Genomic DNA, 12,646 nt, shown 5'->3' with positions numbered 1-12,646 from the left:
GAAAGGCAGCTGTTTATATTGTTTACAAGCCACCACAAGCATTTGCGTTTAAGTTTTATAGAAGAAAAGTTATTCGAGATAGAATTCAAACGTAATAATGTGATTGCGTGGTATTTGGCTGTAAAATCACAATCAGCTATTGTTCGTGAGCACAAACACCTCAAAGTGAATAAAATGTTTGTGTATTTTACTGCAAATCGTTATAATTGCTCTGGCAGCGTCGACAAACGTCATGATGGTAGAAGAAAAAAAACGATAACATCTCCTGAAAGGATTCGAAAAGTGAAGTCTCGCCCTAAACGCAATCCACGTCGTAGTGGTAATCAAATAGCCAAAGAACTGAAAATACCCCAGCGAACTATCTGACGCATTTTCCAAAAAAGATCGTAAATCTTACATCAAAGCAATAAAAAGTTAAAAAGAATTTCTAAATATTGTGTGCTCTGATGAGAAAAATTTCCCCATTAAGCAGTTCATAAACTCTTAAAATGATAGTGCTTACTTAACTGAACGCACTGCCGAAAATTTTGGACTAAAAATTGCCACCTTAAATAATTTTCCATCTCAATTAATGGTATGGGCAGCTGTGACCGTACCAGATGTAATTTGAATCAAAAAAAAATAATTTCACATAAAAAAGACATGGTCGTATGAATAGATAACACTTTAATCGCCTAACCCTGTATGTTTAATTATTATTATAATTTGTACATAAATTATTTACTGGATTTTACATGAGTAAATAAAAAAAAGGTGGCAGCTATTGCTGCATTAAGCACATCAGTGGCAAAAAATTAATTAGTTTAATATATATATAAATAAATAAATAGATAAATGTTCAGGTTAATAAATATTAACATTTAAATATATAAAAAATATATATATCATAGATAAATATATAAAATATATATTTTAAAATTCTTATATTTTGACGTCAAATTAAAATGAGGTTAGTAATAATTGTTAGGTTAGTAATATTTAATTAACTAACTAATAATTTTTATTTTAAGTTTTATATATTTTATTTTATATACAAAAAATTGTATACACCACAAAAAAAAAAAACAAAATCTTAGCTGAAAATTAAAAATGTCTTCTGAAAGACAGATAAGAGTTTTTAAGACAGCTGCCAGAATAGGAAACATTTTTCAAAAGACTTTTGACTGTGGTGAGTTGCCAGAATTACCCTGTAGGACTATCCATGATCTGTGTTAAAATATTTTTCATATGTTTTGTTAAAACATATGTGGAAATATATTTGGATTTTTAAACTCGATTAAATATTTTAACAAAGTAAACATTTAGAGACAAATCATAAAACTGCACAGTAATAGTAAAATTTGCTCAAATCGTAAGAAATATATTAACAATTTATTTAACAATACACTGTAATAAAATTATAAAAAATTTGAAATATGATTTTAAAATAACATTTAAAAAAGGAATTTAACAAATCGACTATGACAATTATTGAATATGAATTGGACAATTTAAAATGAGATTAAAATAATTAGCACAGATCATGACAGACATTATTGCGCATAAGTACCTGAAATATATGCATTTCTGATCGCGAACCACTCCCTCCAGATACTATAAAAACTAAAATGTTATTGTATAACTCCATTGCATCAGTTGATGTAAATGCAGTTGGTTCCTGTATTAAAGTTGCTGGAAAACGCTCAATGATATTCTTAGAAAAGACAAGTTATTTAAAATTAATAATCTTCATATAGATATATAAACATTTTATTTATTTAATCATTTCAAATAAGAGTGATCTTAATATAGTCTACTAATAAACATTTCTATCAAAATAAATTTAGTAAAAATGAATTTATTTACCTTTTCCCACTTTTGAGGTAAGTGGTTTCTTGGGTATGAAAACCTCTATTCTGTACTTCTAATTTGCTATCTTATGTTAAAAACAGCAATTTAGAAACATTAAAACATGTTTTAATGTTTAAAAAAGTGAAATTTGATATGCTAAATATTACATTACGTTTAATTAAAATTGTATGTGTCATTTTTTTACAGGCGGAACATTTTTGACCTCATCAACTCCGATTTGGCTATAATTTCTATGATATTGATGTAATGAAAATACCCGTATCCTGGGAAAAAATTTCAACTTTTTTCATAGGGTAGGACGGAGTAAGATAAAACTATAAAAATTTTTTTTCTAAAGTAAAACCCAGAAAAATTTTTAATTCGTATTTTAAATAAATTTTTAAATAGCTTATTTCACGTTCTGTGAGAGAGACCTGCAATTTATTGCATTGTAGAGATAACGATCAATTCGTGTTATGTAAATAAAATAAAAAATTGAGGTTATTTATACTAAAATTAACCGTAAATTTGAAAAAAAATTCTCGAAGTTCACATCAAAAGTTTAATTACTTTATTTTTAATTTAGATTTATAATGAATTTTTATTTATAAACTGGCATTTTCCCGATTGTATTATTTTTAGAAGTATTTTAAAAATTATAAGTAATGCTGTCAAATATAACATTGAAAAAAATGTGACAAAAGTACTAATATTTTATTCCTGATTTTTATAAGAAAAATTTAATTTAATATGTCCTTTACACATTTCGTATACATACTAAATTTCAACTGAATTAAATCTATAAAATTATATCACTAAAATTATTAATTTATTTCTAGTAGAACTAGAAATACTTAATTAATTATTCATTAATTAAATTAAGCGTTACACATTATTAGAAGCTACCTAATAAGGTCACGGTTTTTCAGGTTGAAATCCCAGCAATTAGAGAAGCTTGTCGGCAAATTGCATGTCACATCAAGCAGTGGCGGAGCTAGACCAACTCTGCACGTCGGCGACACAGAATTGCGAGGCCCCCTTTATAACCCAGTTGTAAACTTTCAAGTTACATTGTTGAAAGTTTTATTGCTAATCAAATTAAAATAAATGAATTTTCCTACTTTTAGCCTCACTCAATTTTTTTTTAAATTATATATAATTTGTGCCAGCTGCTATTTTTGCGTCAGTTTATAGAATTTTCAATGGAGATAGTCTCTCTTGGATCTTCATACTTTTCTAGTACGTCTTAATCACGTCTTTTAACTTTGAGTAGCTTCTTTCCGTCGAAGCTATACTGATTGGAACTGTGAACGTGAATCTGGTTACTATATAAACATTCGGGAATACTTCAAATATGGTTAATGCCACTATCAAACCACATTGTTCAAAATATTTATTAAATGCTTAGAATCCACAGTCGGTAACTTTTTGCGAGGCCCCTGCGGGCGCGAGGCCGTCGGCGGTCGCCGACATCGCTGACGCCTAGCGACGCCACTGACATCAAGGACAGATGTAGTGTGGCCGTCTTTATTAACAGCCAGGCAGCAATGAAAGCCCTTGAATATTTCACAACAAAATCGAAGATAGTAAGAGCATGTAGAGAAATAATCGACGAGCTTAATCGGTTGGCTGACATCACCTTCATTTGGGTTCCTGGATATAAGAACATCGAAGGGAGTGAAAAAGCTGACAGCTTAGCCCGTTCTTTTGTTTTCCTGCTAAATACTTGGGCATGACACTTGATGCTAGACTTCGGTGGTGTGAACACGTCAAAAAAACAAACGTTAAGATGTAAATCTTAAATTCAACTCAATTAAGTGGCTACTTGGACGTCATACCGTTATGTCAATCTCAACTCAACTCTGGAGTTGCACATCTGAGTCAAATAGGCAGATAATACAACGATATCAAAACATCGTGAAAACAATTACCAATGCTCTATGGTATGTCCGTAACAGTGACCCTCATCGTGACTTGCTTGTTCCGATAGTAGCTGAAATAATCACGCTTCAGACCGAAGCACATAAAAAAGGACTTTAAGTTCACTGCAACACAGAAGCTTCGTCACTCCTTCAAACAGAAGACCTCGTACAATGGCTTAAGAGAACCAAACCGTCTGATTTTATTAATTAAATTAAGTATTAATCATTATACTATAATAATTTAGATAAGGATTAATATCGACAATTTTAAGTCCTCGATATAAAAACATCGCTAATTAGTTTTTTATTTGTAACTCGGCGCAATTGAATAAATAATAATAAATAAAAATTAGTTTTAAAAAATGGTTTTCAAAAATATACTCTATGTTTAACTTAAATGAAATGGAAAACTTGCAGCTCTTTCTGGGGTCGTGTCCGACGTAAAAGAAAAAAATAATTCAAATTTTAATTCTAATTTGTCAAACGTTAATCTATACTTTTTTTTTAATTCAGTTTTTTAACTTTTGTTTTTTTTTATATGTATCATTATATAATTATATATTATATGTATCATATATAATTTAAATCACTTAAAATATAGCTACATTGCCGTGTATGATTTCTTAAAGAAATCAAACTAATGCTTTGATATTACCTAAAGAAAAGATTATGTTGCATTTGGTGGATGCTTAATTCTGCTTAATGGCTGGACATATCAATTTTTAAACGGAAAATACTAGATGTAATTGTAAGATTTTTAGCAAAGGAGTTTATGTATTGTCTTTTATTTTTTTTTTTAATATTGTTAAACTCATTAATATAGGGGATTTTGTTGATCTCGGTACATATTTTCATTTTTAATGTTGCATGAAGCGTCAATGATTATTCTCAGTATTTTTGGAGGTCTTTGGAAAATTATACCATTTGAAACACTAGCTTTACCAAATAAGAAAATAGTTTACTCCAGAGTACCGTGAAACTAGACATTCCTAAAACATTTAGCTTTTACCAAGACAATGACCCAATACATAAAGTCGGCATTGTACAGTCTTGGTTGATTTGGAAGTGCCCACATCTAAACTGCCCCAGACATGAATTTCATTGAAAATTTATGGGCAAAATTGAAACAAAACATTCGAAAATTTACAATTTTAACAAAGAAGTCTTAAAAAAGGCTATTTTACAAGAGTGGATGAAAAGTGCTCCAGAAACAACCCAAAAACTTGTTGGTTCAATGCCGAAAAGACTTGACGAAGTGATAAAAGCGAAAGGGTATCATACCAAGTATTGACTTTGACACGAAATTAAATTTCTTTTTGTGGATGAAATAAGCTGAGCCATTAAAATAGGAGTATTTTTATAGTTTATGTTCATTATATATTAAAACAATATTTTCGGTATTTTTGAAGTTTTTAAATTAAATAATAAATATTCTTTCTTAAAAATGGCGTTTAAATATTGTTATCATATCAGCAATGGAAAGTTTGAAAGTAATTTAAATATGTCAGTTAGTTAGAATTTGTAGTAAGTTAGAATATGGAGTTAAGAGTTTTGTTTCGAATAATTGCTCCGTGTAAAACAGAATTATTTAAATACAACTGTTGAATAAAGACATATAAATATTGAACTTAAGAAGTTGGTTTTTATTTTACAAAATCCAACGAACGAAGACGCATAACAGGTGAATATGCAATCGTATATTCAATCGATGACATACTTTTTCAGAAATAGGGTGAAAAATATTAAAATTGGTGTTGGATGAAATAAGCTGAGAGCCACTGCAAATTTTTCACATTTTCTTCCCCTGATATATGATTAGGCATATCATTTAAAAAAAAAAAAGCTTAATTGGTAGCAGCTAAAATTATAAATTTAGGATTATCTTATAATAAATTTTCACGAATATTACTAAAGATACCAAAGAATATATGATTTATACAGTGGTGGAAGAAATAATAAGAACGATTATATTTACTACATTACGAACCACATAACTTTTTTTGTAAGCAAATAATATGAACGCAGCCCACTGTACAAGAATGTGGTGTAACGGTACTCTACCTTTTTTATGCATTTGCATATTTTTAAGCAACTATATTTACTTTAAATTGAATGAGTTGAACTAAGGTCAGATTTTTGTTGGAAAAAAAATAAGAACGGGCGCGAAATTTATGTTTTATTTTCATTGGAATCGTGTAAAAACCTTATAACAGGTATTTTTTGTTGATTACTAACTAATTATAATAAAAATAATTTCTCACGTAAATTTTTGTTCGTTTTTTGCGGTAAATAGAATTCAAATGGGTCGCGGAACACATTGTACAGATATTGAAAGAGATTTGATCCAAAAATTAAAAACTGAAGGGAAAAGTCTAAGCCAAATTGCGAATATTATGGGGTGCTCTAAAACTAAAGTGCATTCCGCCATTCATTTTAAGCCTAAAAGTGAAACACGTGGCAGAAAGGAGCTACAACTAAAAAGTTCGATGAATTATTGATTCGGAAATCCAAAATCAACCCGTTTTTGTCATCGGAAAAGCTGAAACAAGAGTTAATCGCACCAGTGACTAGCCGAACTATACGCAATAAATTGATAGAAAAAGGTTTAAAAGCGCATTCTGCTAGAAAGGTTCCATACCTGAAGAAAATACACATGCGAAACCGAATTGCTTTTGCCCAGAAACACCTCAAGCGCAAAAACTGGAAAAACGTGTTGTGGTCTGATGAGACCAAGATAAATTTATTTGGGTCTGATGGTAAACGTTACGTAAGACGTCAGAAGAACACTGAATATGATCCGCGGCATACTATAAAAACCATAAAACATGGTGGTGGCAATATCAAAGTTTGGGGCTGTTTTTCTCACTCAGGTGTCGGTCTAATATTTTCGATAAAAAAAAATATGTGCGCTACAGATTATGTAGAGATACTTAATAATGTGATGTTACCCTTTGCCGAGGAAGAAATGCCATTAAAGTGGCAGTTCATGCAAGATAACGATCAAAAACATAGCTCGCGCCTTGCAAAAAATTGGTTCAGGGAGAACAGTGTTCCGGTTTTGGAGTGGCCATCGCAGAGTACGGACCTAAACCCAATTGAACACCTATAGGGGATTCTAAAACGGAAATTGGCTGGCTGTAATGCGAGAAATATGCAAGATTTATGGAATAAAGTGCTGGAGGCATGGTATTCTATTGACCAGTCGGTTTGCGCTAAGTTGGTGGACTCAATGGGTCACCGATGTTCCGAAGTCCTAAAAAATGGTGGCTCGATAACGAAATATTAGTCTCAGGAATATTTTCACGCTATAAAATATACATCTGAAAGACTAAATTCAATTTCAAAAGTATTCTAGTGCTAAGTTCTTATTTTTTTTTTTCCAAGGGCAATGAAGAAAGTCCCATTTTTTTCTTATTATTCTATCAAACCTGTGCATATTTTTTTTTGAATTGATAAATTTGAAAGTAATGTTTCGAAAAAACCATACATTTGAGATTTAAATTGAATAATTAAAAAAATTAGTAATAAAAACACAACATATTTCTTCGTTCTTATTATTTCTTCCACCACTGTATAACCAATAATTTGTGATGACAATTTAACAGTACTTTATATTCATGCAACAAAGAATAACTTAGTAAATCTCCATTAACGAGAATGTAAAAATTATTATTTAGATATACATATCGGCTAGCAGACAAACCAAATAAAAAAGCTTTTATTTAGAAATTTCCAGTATATATTTCGTTCGGTTTTTTAGAACTTCATCGGTGCTTAATTTTTGTAAAAAAGCAAAAAATTTTGGTTTATAATTAACTTATTAAAATTTTTTAAAACAAAATTTTTTGGTTTACAAAAATTTTGTCCGAAACAACTTTGGAAAATGATCGCTACAAAAGTTCACTTTTCGTTAAAAAATTGTTAAAATTACACTAACTTCGTGAAAATCGAATGCAGTTTCTTAAAAGTTAGAAAGATGATTTCTTTTGGAACATTAACTCAACCTTACAAAGAGAAGAACAGAAAAAAAGGTGAGTTTGCGCTTTCTTTACAGTAACTTACAATAAAATTATAAAGTTGAACCGCACAAAGACCCTTCGTGCTTTCTAACTCAGTTAAGTATAAATTAAGGGAAATTACACTAAAAGTAACGAGTGCAACGTTGCAAAATATATTTCCCAAAAGGGAAATTATCAAAATTTGAAACTTTTTAAACAAATTTTAGGTGAGAATTTTTTAAAATGTACTTTTATAAATAAAATATATAATTGATATATTTGATTATCATTATACAATATAATATAAAATATATATTCATTATATGATACGATATAATGATGCTAAACTTTCTCAAATGCAAATTGTCACTATCGTCAATAAACAAAAGTAGTAGCAATAGCAGCAACAATTTAAAAAACTGAAGGTAATTCCAAATACCAAAAGTCTTGCACATAAAGAAATGCAAAATACCGTGTTCAATGTTTGTTACATATGATATACAGCTTCCGCTATGTTTACCTCAAATATGTGCATGAAAAACTAAATAAACTTGGAGAAAAAGGAAATGTATAAAAAAAAATTCCCAATAAGTGAATTCAAAAAAAGATCGAATTCACAGCTCAATAAAATTCTCACTTTCATATGTACTTAATAATGCTGTGTATGTGTTAGTATGAATTTTAACCTGAAAAAAAAAGATTCAATTGTTCTCTCAGCTTATTATTATAATGATATTTATTTCACTTTCATTATAAATGTTTTAGAAACAATGAGAGAACACAGGTGAGTACAATGAACTGAATGTGTAAGGCCCAAGTTACGCAGAAAGCCATGGGCCCTTCGAAATTGACTTTTTTTGGGTTATGACGAAAATGCATGTTGTACAGAGTGTCACAGAAATTGCAATAATTTGCTACTGAAAGATACAAGTGGTGATATTTATTACTGAACAACACTACTTTGACTAAGTGACGAGCCTCGTTTCTCATGAACAAATTTTAACCGACATTTTGTTTTTTTCTCTCGCTCTCAATTTTATAATTTGCATTGAAACCAACAATTTTGATTTCAAAGAGCCCGTGACTTTTTACATAACATGGGCCTAACAAGTCAGACTGATCGACTAAAGAAGTATCGGACTATTTGTGTGTGATTCTAAAAAGTGCCAAAAGACTAAGAAAATATACAGTTATAGTTACTTTTTTTAATTTGGTTTCACTTGATTGTTTTATACTATTATTTTGATTTATAGTCTTTTTAGCTTTATACATTTCTATTCATTTTGTTTCCTTTTGTTGAAAACTTAATAACAGTAGCCAGAGTTAAAACGAAGCATGGCTTACATAAGCATTCAGTGACAGAGCTATATTAAGTGTTTTATCCTGACGATAGCGACGCAAGTTCTACACATAAAACAAAAAAAAGCTAACGTAAAGCTTAATGTAAACAAATTAAACTTTAAATATTGAACCCTTGACTTTAATTTTCAAAAATCAGAAGTAAAAAATCCTTAATCATGCAAAATATTGTAAATTAAAATATTTGTAATAAGAATATTAAATCGACAAATAGATGAAAAAAAATCATAACAAAGTCAAAAAAATTTAAAAATTTAAAAACATTAAATACTAAATACTAACTATAATAATATATACAGTAAAAAAGCTTCTTACGCCAGTTTCATAGTCCATTATAAGAACCCATGGTGTGTTGAGACACAATCTCATTTTTTGTGACCATATGCCAGTCGATTTTTCCAACTGCAATAAGCGTCGCATACCGTCTGCAGGATAAACTATTCCGGATTCTTTGTTGACTGTAAAAGTAGCTAAATGTTCTAAAAGATATATAGGCTTTTCAATTAAGTCGGAGTTATCACGTTCGTCACCGTATTCACGTAGATCTTGCTCATCTCCGGAAAAGTCACTAATGGAAATCATATTGCTATTGTTAGTTCCATCAACTTTAATCGAGTGATGATAATCCATAATTTCTAAATAAAAATCGTATTCATTATTTTGTACATCAATATTAATTGAAAAAACAAATTCAGAAAGTAAAAATTTTCACTCTCATTTTAAGTTGCGAAGAAACTTAAGAAATATTAAACCAAGTAATTTGTAAAGCAAAAATATTAGTATTTTTGTGAATAATAATATTAGTATTAAATATTAGTAAATAATGAAAATTTGAGATTACACATTAAAAAAATACATTTCTTTTCATACAGAATTGTATAAATTGTTTGCATTCTGCAAACTGTCAGTTTGGTGGCAAAACATGTAGAAGGAATTGGGGCAATATAATCACATTGGAAATCAATATATGTATTTAGTTAAACTGAACAACATTACACCAAAAACTAAAGTTAGTTGACATAAAAAAATATTTTAGTATAAACTCACACCAGTGTAGGACAAAAGTAATATTTTGGTATATTCAAATGACGCAATTTAGACAAATTACTTATTGTATAGGAAATTATGGCCGTATTACATTACTTTTAACTTATTAACTCTACATTTTTTTACCTTTTCAGTGTGTAGGTGAATACAAAAATTCCTCTAATTAATATCAATTTCAAAATACAAACTACGTAGTTTGCAATATTTTCGAAAAAAGTTCATAAATGTATATTAAATAATATAATATTAGCAACGAAGTTACGCATGCGTGTTGGAAAAATTAAATTTCAATAGACCATTAAACTGTACACTTGTTTACAGATTCCCAAAATTAGCAAATTCTCACTGTTCTTCGATTCACGTTAACACTCAACTAGTTTGAGCCAAACTAAAAATATTTACTGTGCTACCATACACTGTTTGAGCACAATATTTCGAAAAGAATAATGCAGCGAAATGTTCACATATAGCTTATTTGTTGTATAGTTAGCCGTATCCACTCTTTTTGGAGTAGATAAAAGCTGAATATAACTACTATGTGATTGATACAGTTTTTTCTACTTTCACTTGATTATTTATATAAATGAACAATAGAAGTTAACACAAGTTATAAATTCGTTTAAACGATTTGTTTTTAAAAATAGAATTAGTTATTTATTTTTTATCGAAAAAATGTAATTATACAAATAAGCTAATTTCATATAGTAAATATTAATAACTAGAAAGATCAAAATGGTTTTTAAAAAATCTCAATTTTTTTATCAATGTTAAAGCAGAGGTAACCGAATTGTGATTAAGTTAACTTTGGTAAAAGTACGCAAACCGGAAATTTGAATACATTTGGGGTGTTGCTGTGGTTTTGCTATTCAAAATTAGAAAAACAAAAAACATTAAATAAATTCATTATTTGTACATACATACATATGTATGTATATTAAACACAATTGCTAGCATATGTATGTGCAGTAAAGCAAAATTGTTAAAAGTAACAGTAAAAGAATAAGTATAATATTGTTGCTAATTCAGATAAAACTTAATTAATAATTGGATTATATTAATAAAATTATTTAAAAATTAATAAATCACAAATTTAAAATTACTTCATTCAAGTTTAGTCAATTGCCACACTTTTCAAGTAAATTTGATCATTTTTTTTAACAGACAAAATTCAAATGTTATGTGTTTTCATATGGCTTCAAAGAATAATTTGCAGGAAGTTAGGCTCAGAGTATGAATTGCTGACTGAGACGTAGCAAAAGCAAGCAAAATTTGACTATTGCTTAGGGCCATGTTATGCAGAGTGTCTCGGGCACGGCAAATTACGATCTTTCGGGCTATGCCCGAAATGCATGTTATGCAGAGTGTCACATCAGTATTGCCAATTTTGTATTTTTACTACTTCTTGGTTGTGCCTAAATTTTAAAGAAAATTTAGATATGCTCAATTAGCCACCAAAAATAACTCGCATGAAAAAACTCATAGAGGCTGTAATAATGTTAATTTATTATTATATTATCTTATAATAATTGTTAACAGTTCTTACGCGTTTTTTTTAAATCGGAAAGTGTAATAATTATATTATTAGCGATTTATAAAAAAAATGCTGTGTTGCTTACAGCCATATTTTCTCCAAAACGTACTAGAATTGTAGTGTTTTGCTCCTAAAAGGCGCAAATTTTGAAATTTATTACTAAACAATACTGTTTTGCCTTAGTGCCGGGGCACAAATACGCCGGCTCTCATGCCGGGGTTTGAACGGCCATATTGTTTTTTTTCTCATTCTCAAATTTAAAATTTGCATTGAAAACAACAACAATTGTACTCATGCCGTTCCCAAGACACTCTGCATAACATGGCCCTTAACTCTTGTGCAGTCAATTTTTGACAAGCGACTATAACTATGGATACGAGTATGAAAAAAGCAAAATGCAATGCAACAACATTATTGCTTCGAATGCCATCACAGTTGCACAGGTCCAAAATTTTTTTGAACCTTTTTATTTCTTCGTTCTGTGTTTTTCATAGTGTTATAAATGAACAAAATATAAAATAGGGCAAAGTTGCATTTATAAAAAAAATTAATTGGAAATATCCACAATAAAGTTGGGTCGTCAAAAATGTGCCATTTTTTGAACATGAGTACCAAACGAAAAAAAAGTACCAATTTTGGTACTAAAGTACCATAAGTGGCAACCGTGGCTGGGATAGCTCACGGTCCGCCAGGGTTGTTACAAAAATATTTCTAGCAACCCTGAATTTTTCTCGTAATATAATAGGTCTGTTCCACGAGCTACATATAGTAAACCATGAGTAAAACAGAAGTAAAGTACAAACTGAGAGCGTAACACAAATAAAGTGCCAGATTACGCTCTTTACACAAATTTTCATGGAACAGTTTTTTGTAAAGTCTGGTGAAAACGGCTGTTTTTTGAAAAACAAAACAGTAGAAATAGAAATTGAAAAATAACAGACAAACACATTAATAATAAA

The 12,646-nt window shown here is 29.5% G+C and overlaps 1 protein-coding gene across 2 annotated transcripts; it reads right to left on the bottom strand.

Moving 5' to 3' along the window:
• Positions 1 to 1,469: 1,469 nt before the first annotated feature.
• LOC119677324 (epidermal growth factor receptor kinase substrate 8-like protein 2) lies at positions 1,470 to 11,408 on the bottom strand. Of its 2 annotated transcripts, none has more exons than XM_038088624.1 (3): positions 11,257 to 11,408; positions 9,425 to 9,744; positions 1,470 to 1,693 (listed from the first exon to the last, which is right to left on the bottom strand). In XM_038088624.1, the coding sequence occupies exons 2-3, from the start codon at positions 9,737 to 9,739 to the stop codon at positions 1,511 to 1,513; spliced, it is 498 nt and encodes a 165-aa protein (XP_037944552.1). In that variant the 5' UTR covers positions 9,740 to 9,744; positions 11,257 to 11,408; the 3' UTR covers positions 1,470 to 1,510. The 2 variants fall into 2 exon arrangements, with proteins under 2 accessions (XP_037944552.1, XP_037944551.1); XM_038088623.1 differs by lacking the exon at positions 11,257 to 11,408 and adding an exon at positions 10,283 to 10,752 and having other exon boundaries at positions 1,472 to 1,693.
• Positions 11,409 to 12,646: the final 1,238 nt, after the last annotated feature.

Source organism: Teleopsis dalmanni, chromosome 2 (genome assembly GCF_002237135.1).
Source record: "Teleopsis dalmanni isolate 2A chromosome 2, ASM223713v2, whole genome shotgun sequence".
Lineage (NCBI taxonomy): Eukaryota > Metazoa > Arthropoda > Insecta > Diptera > Diopsidae > Teleopsis > Teleopsis dalmanni.
Note: the sequence above shows the minus strand (reverse complement) of the source record. Positions and strands in the feature narration are given on the sequence as shown.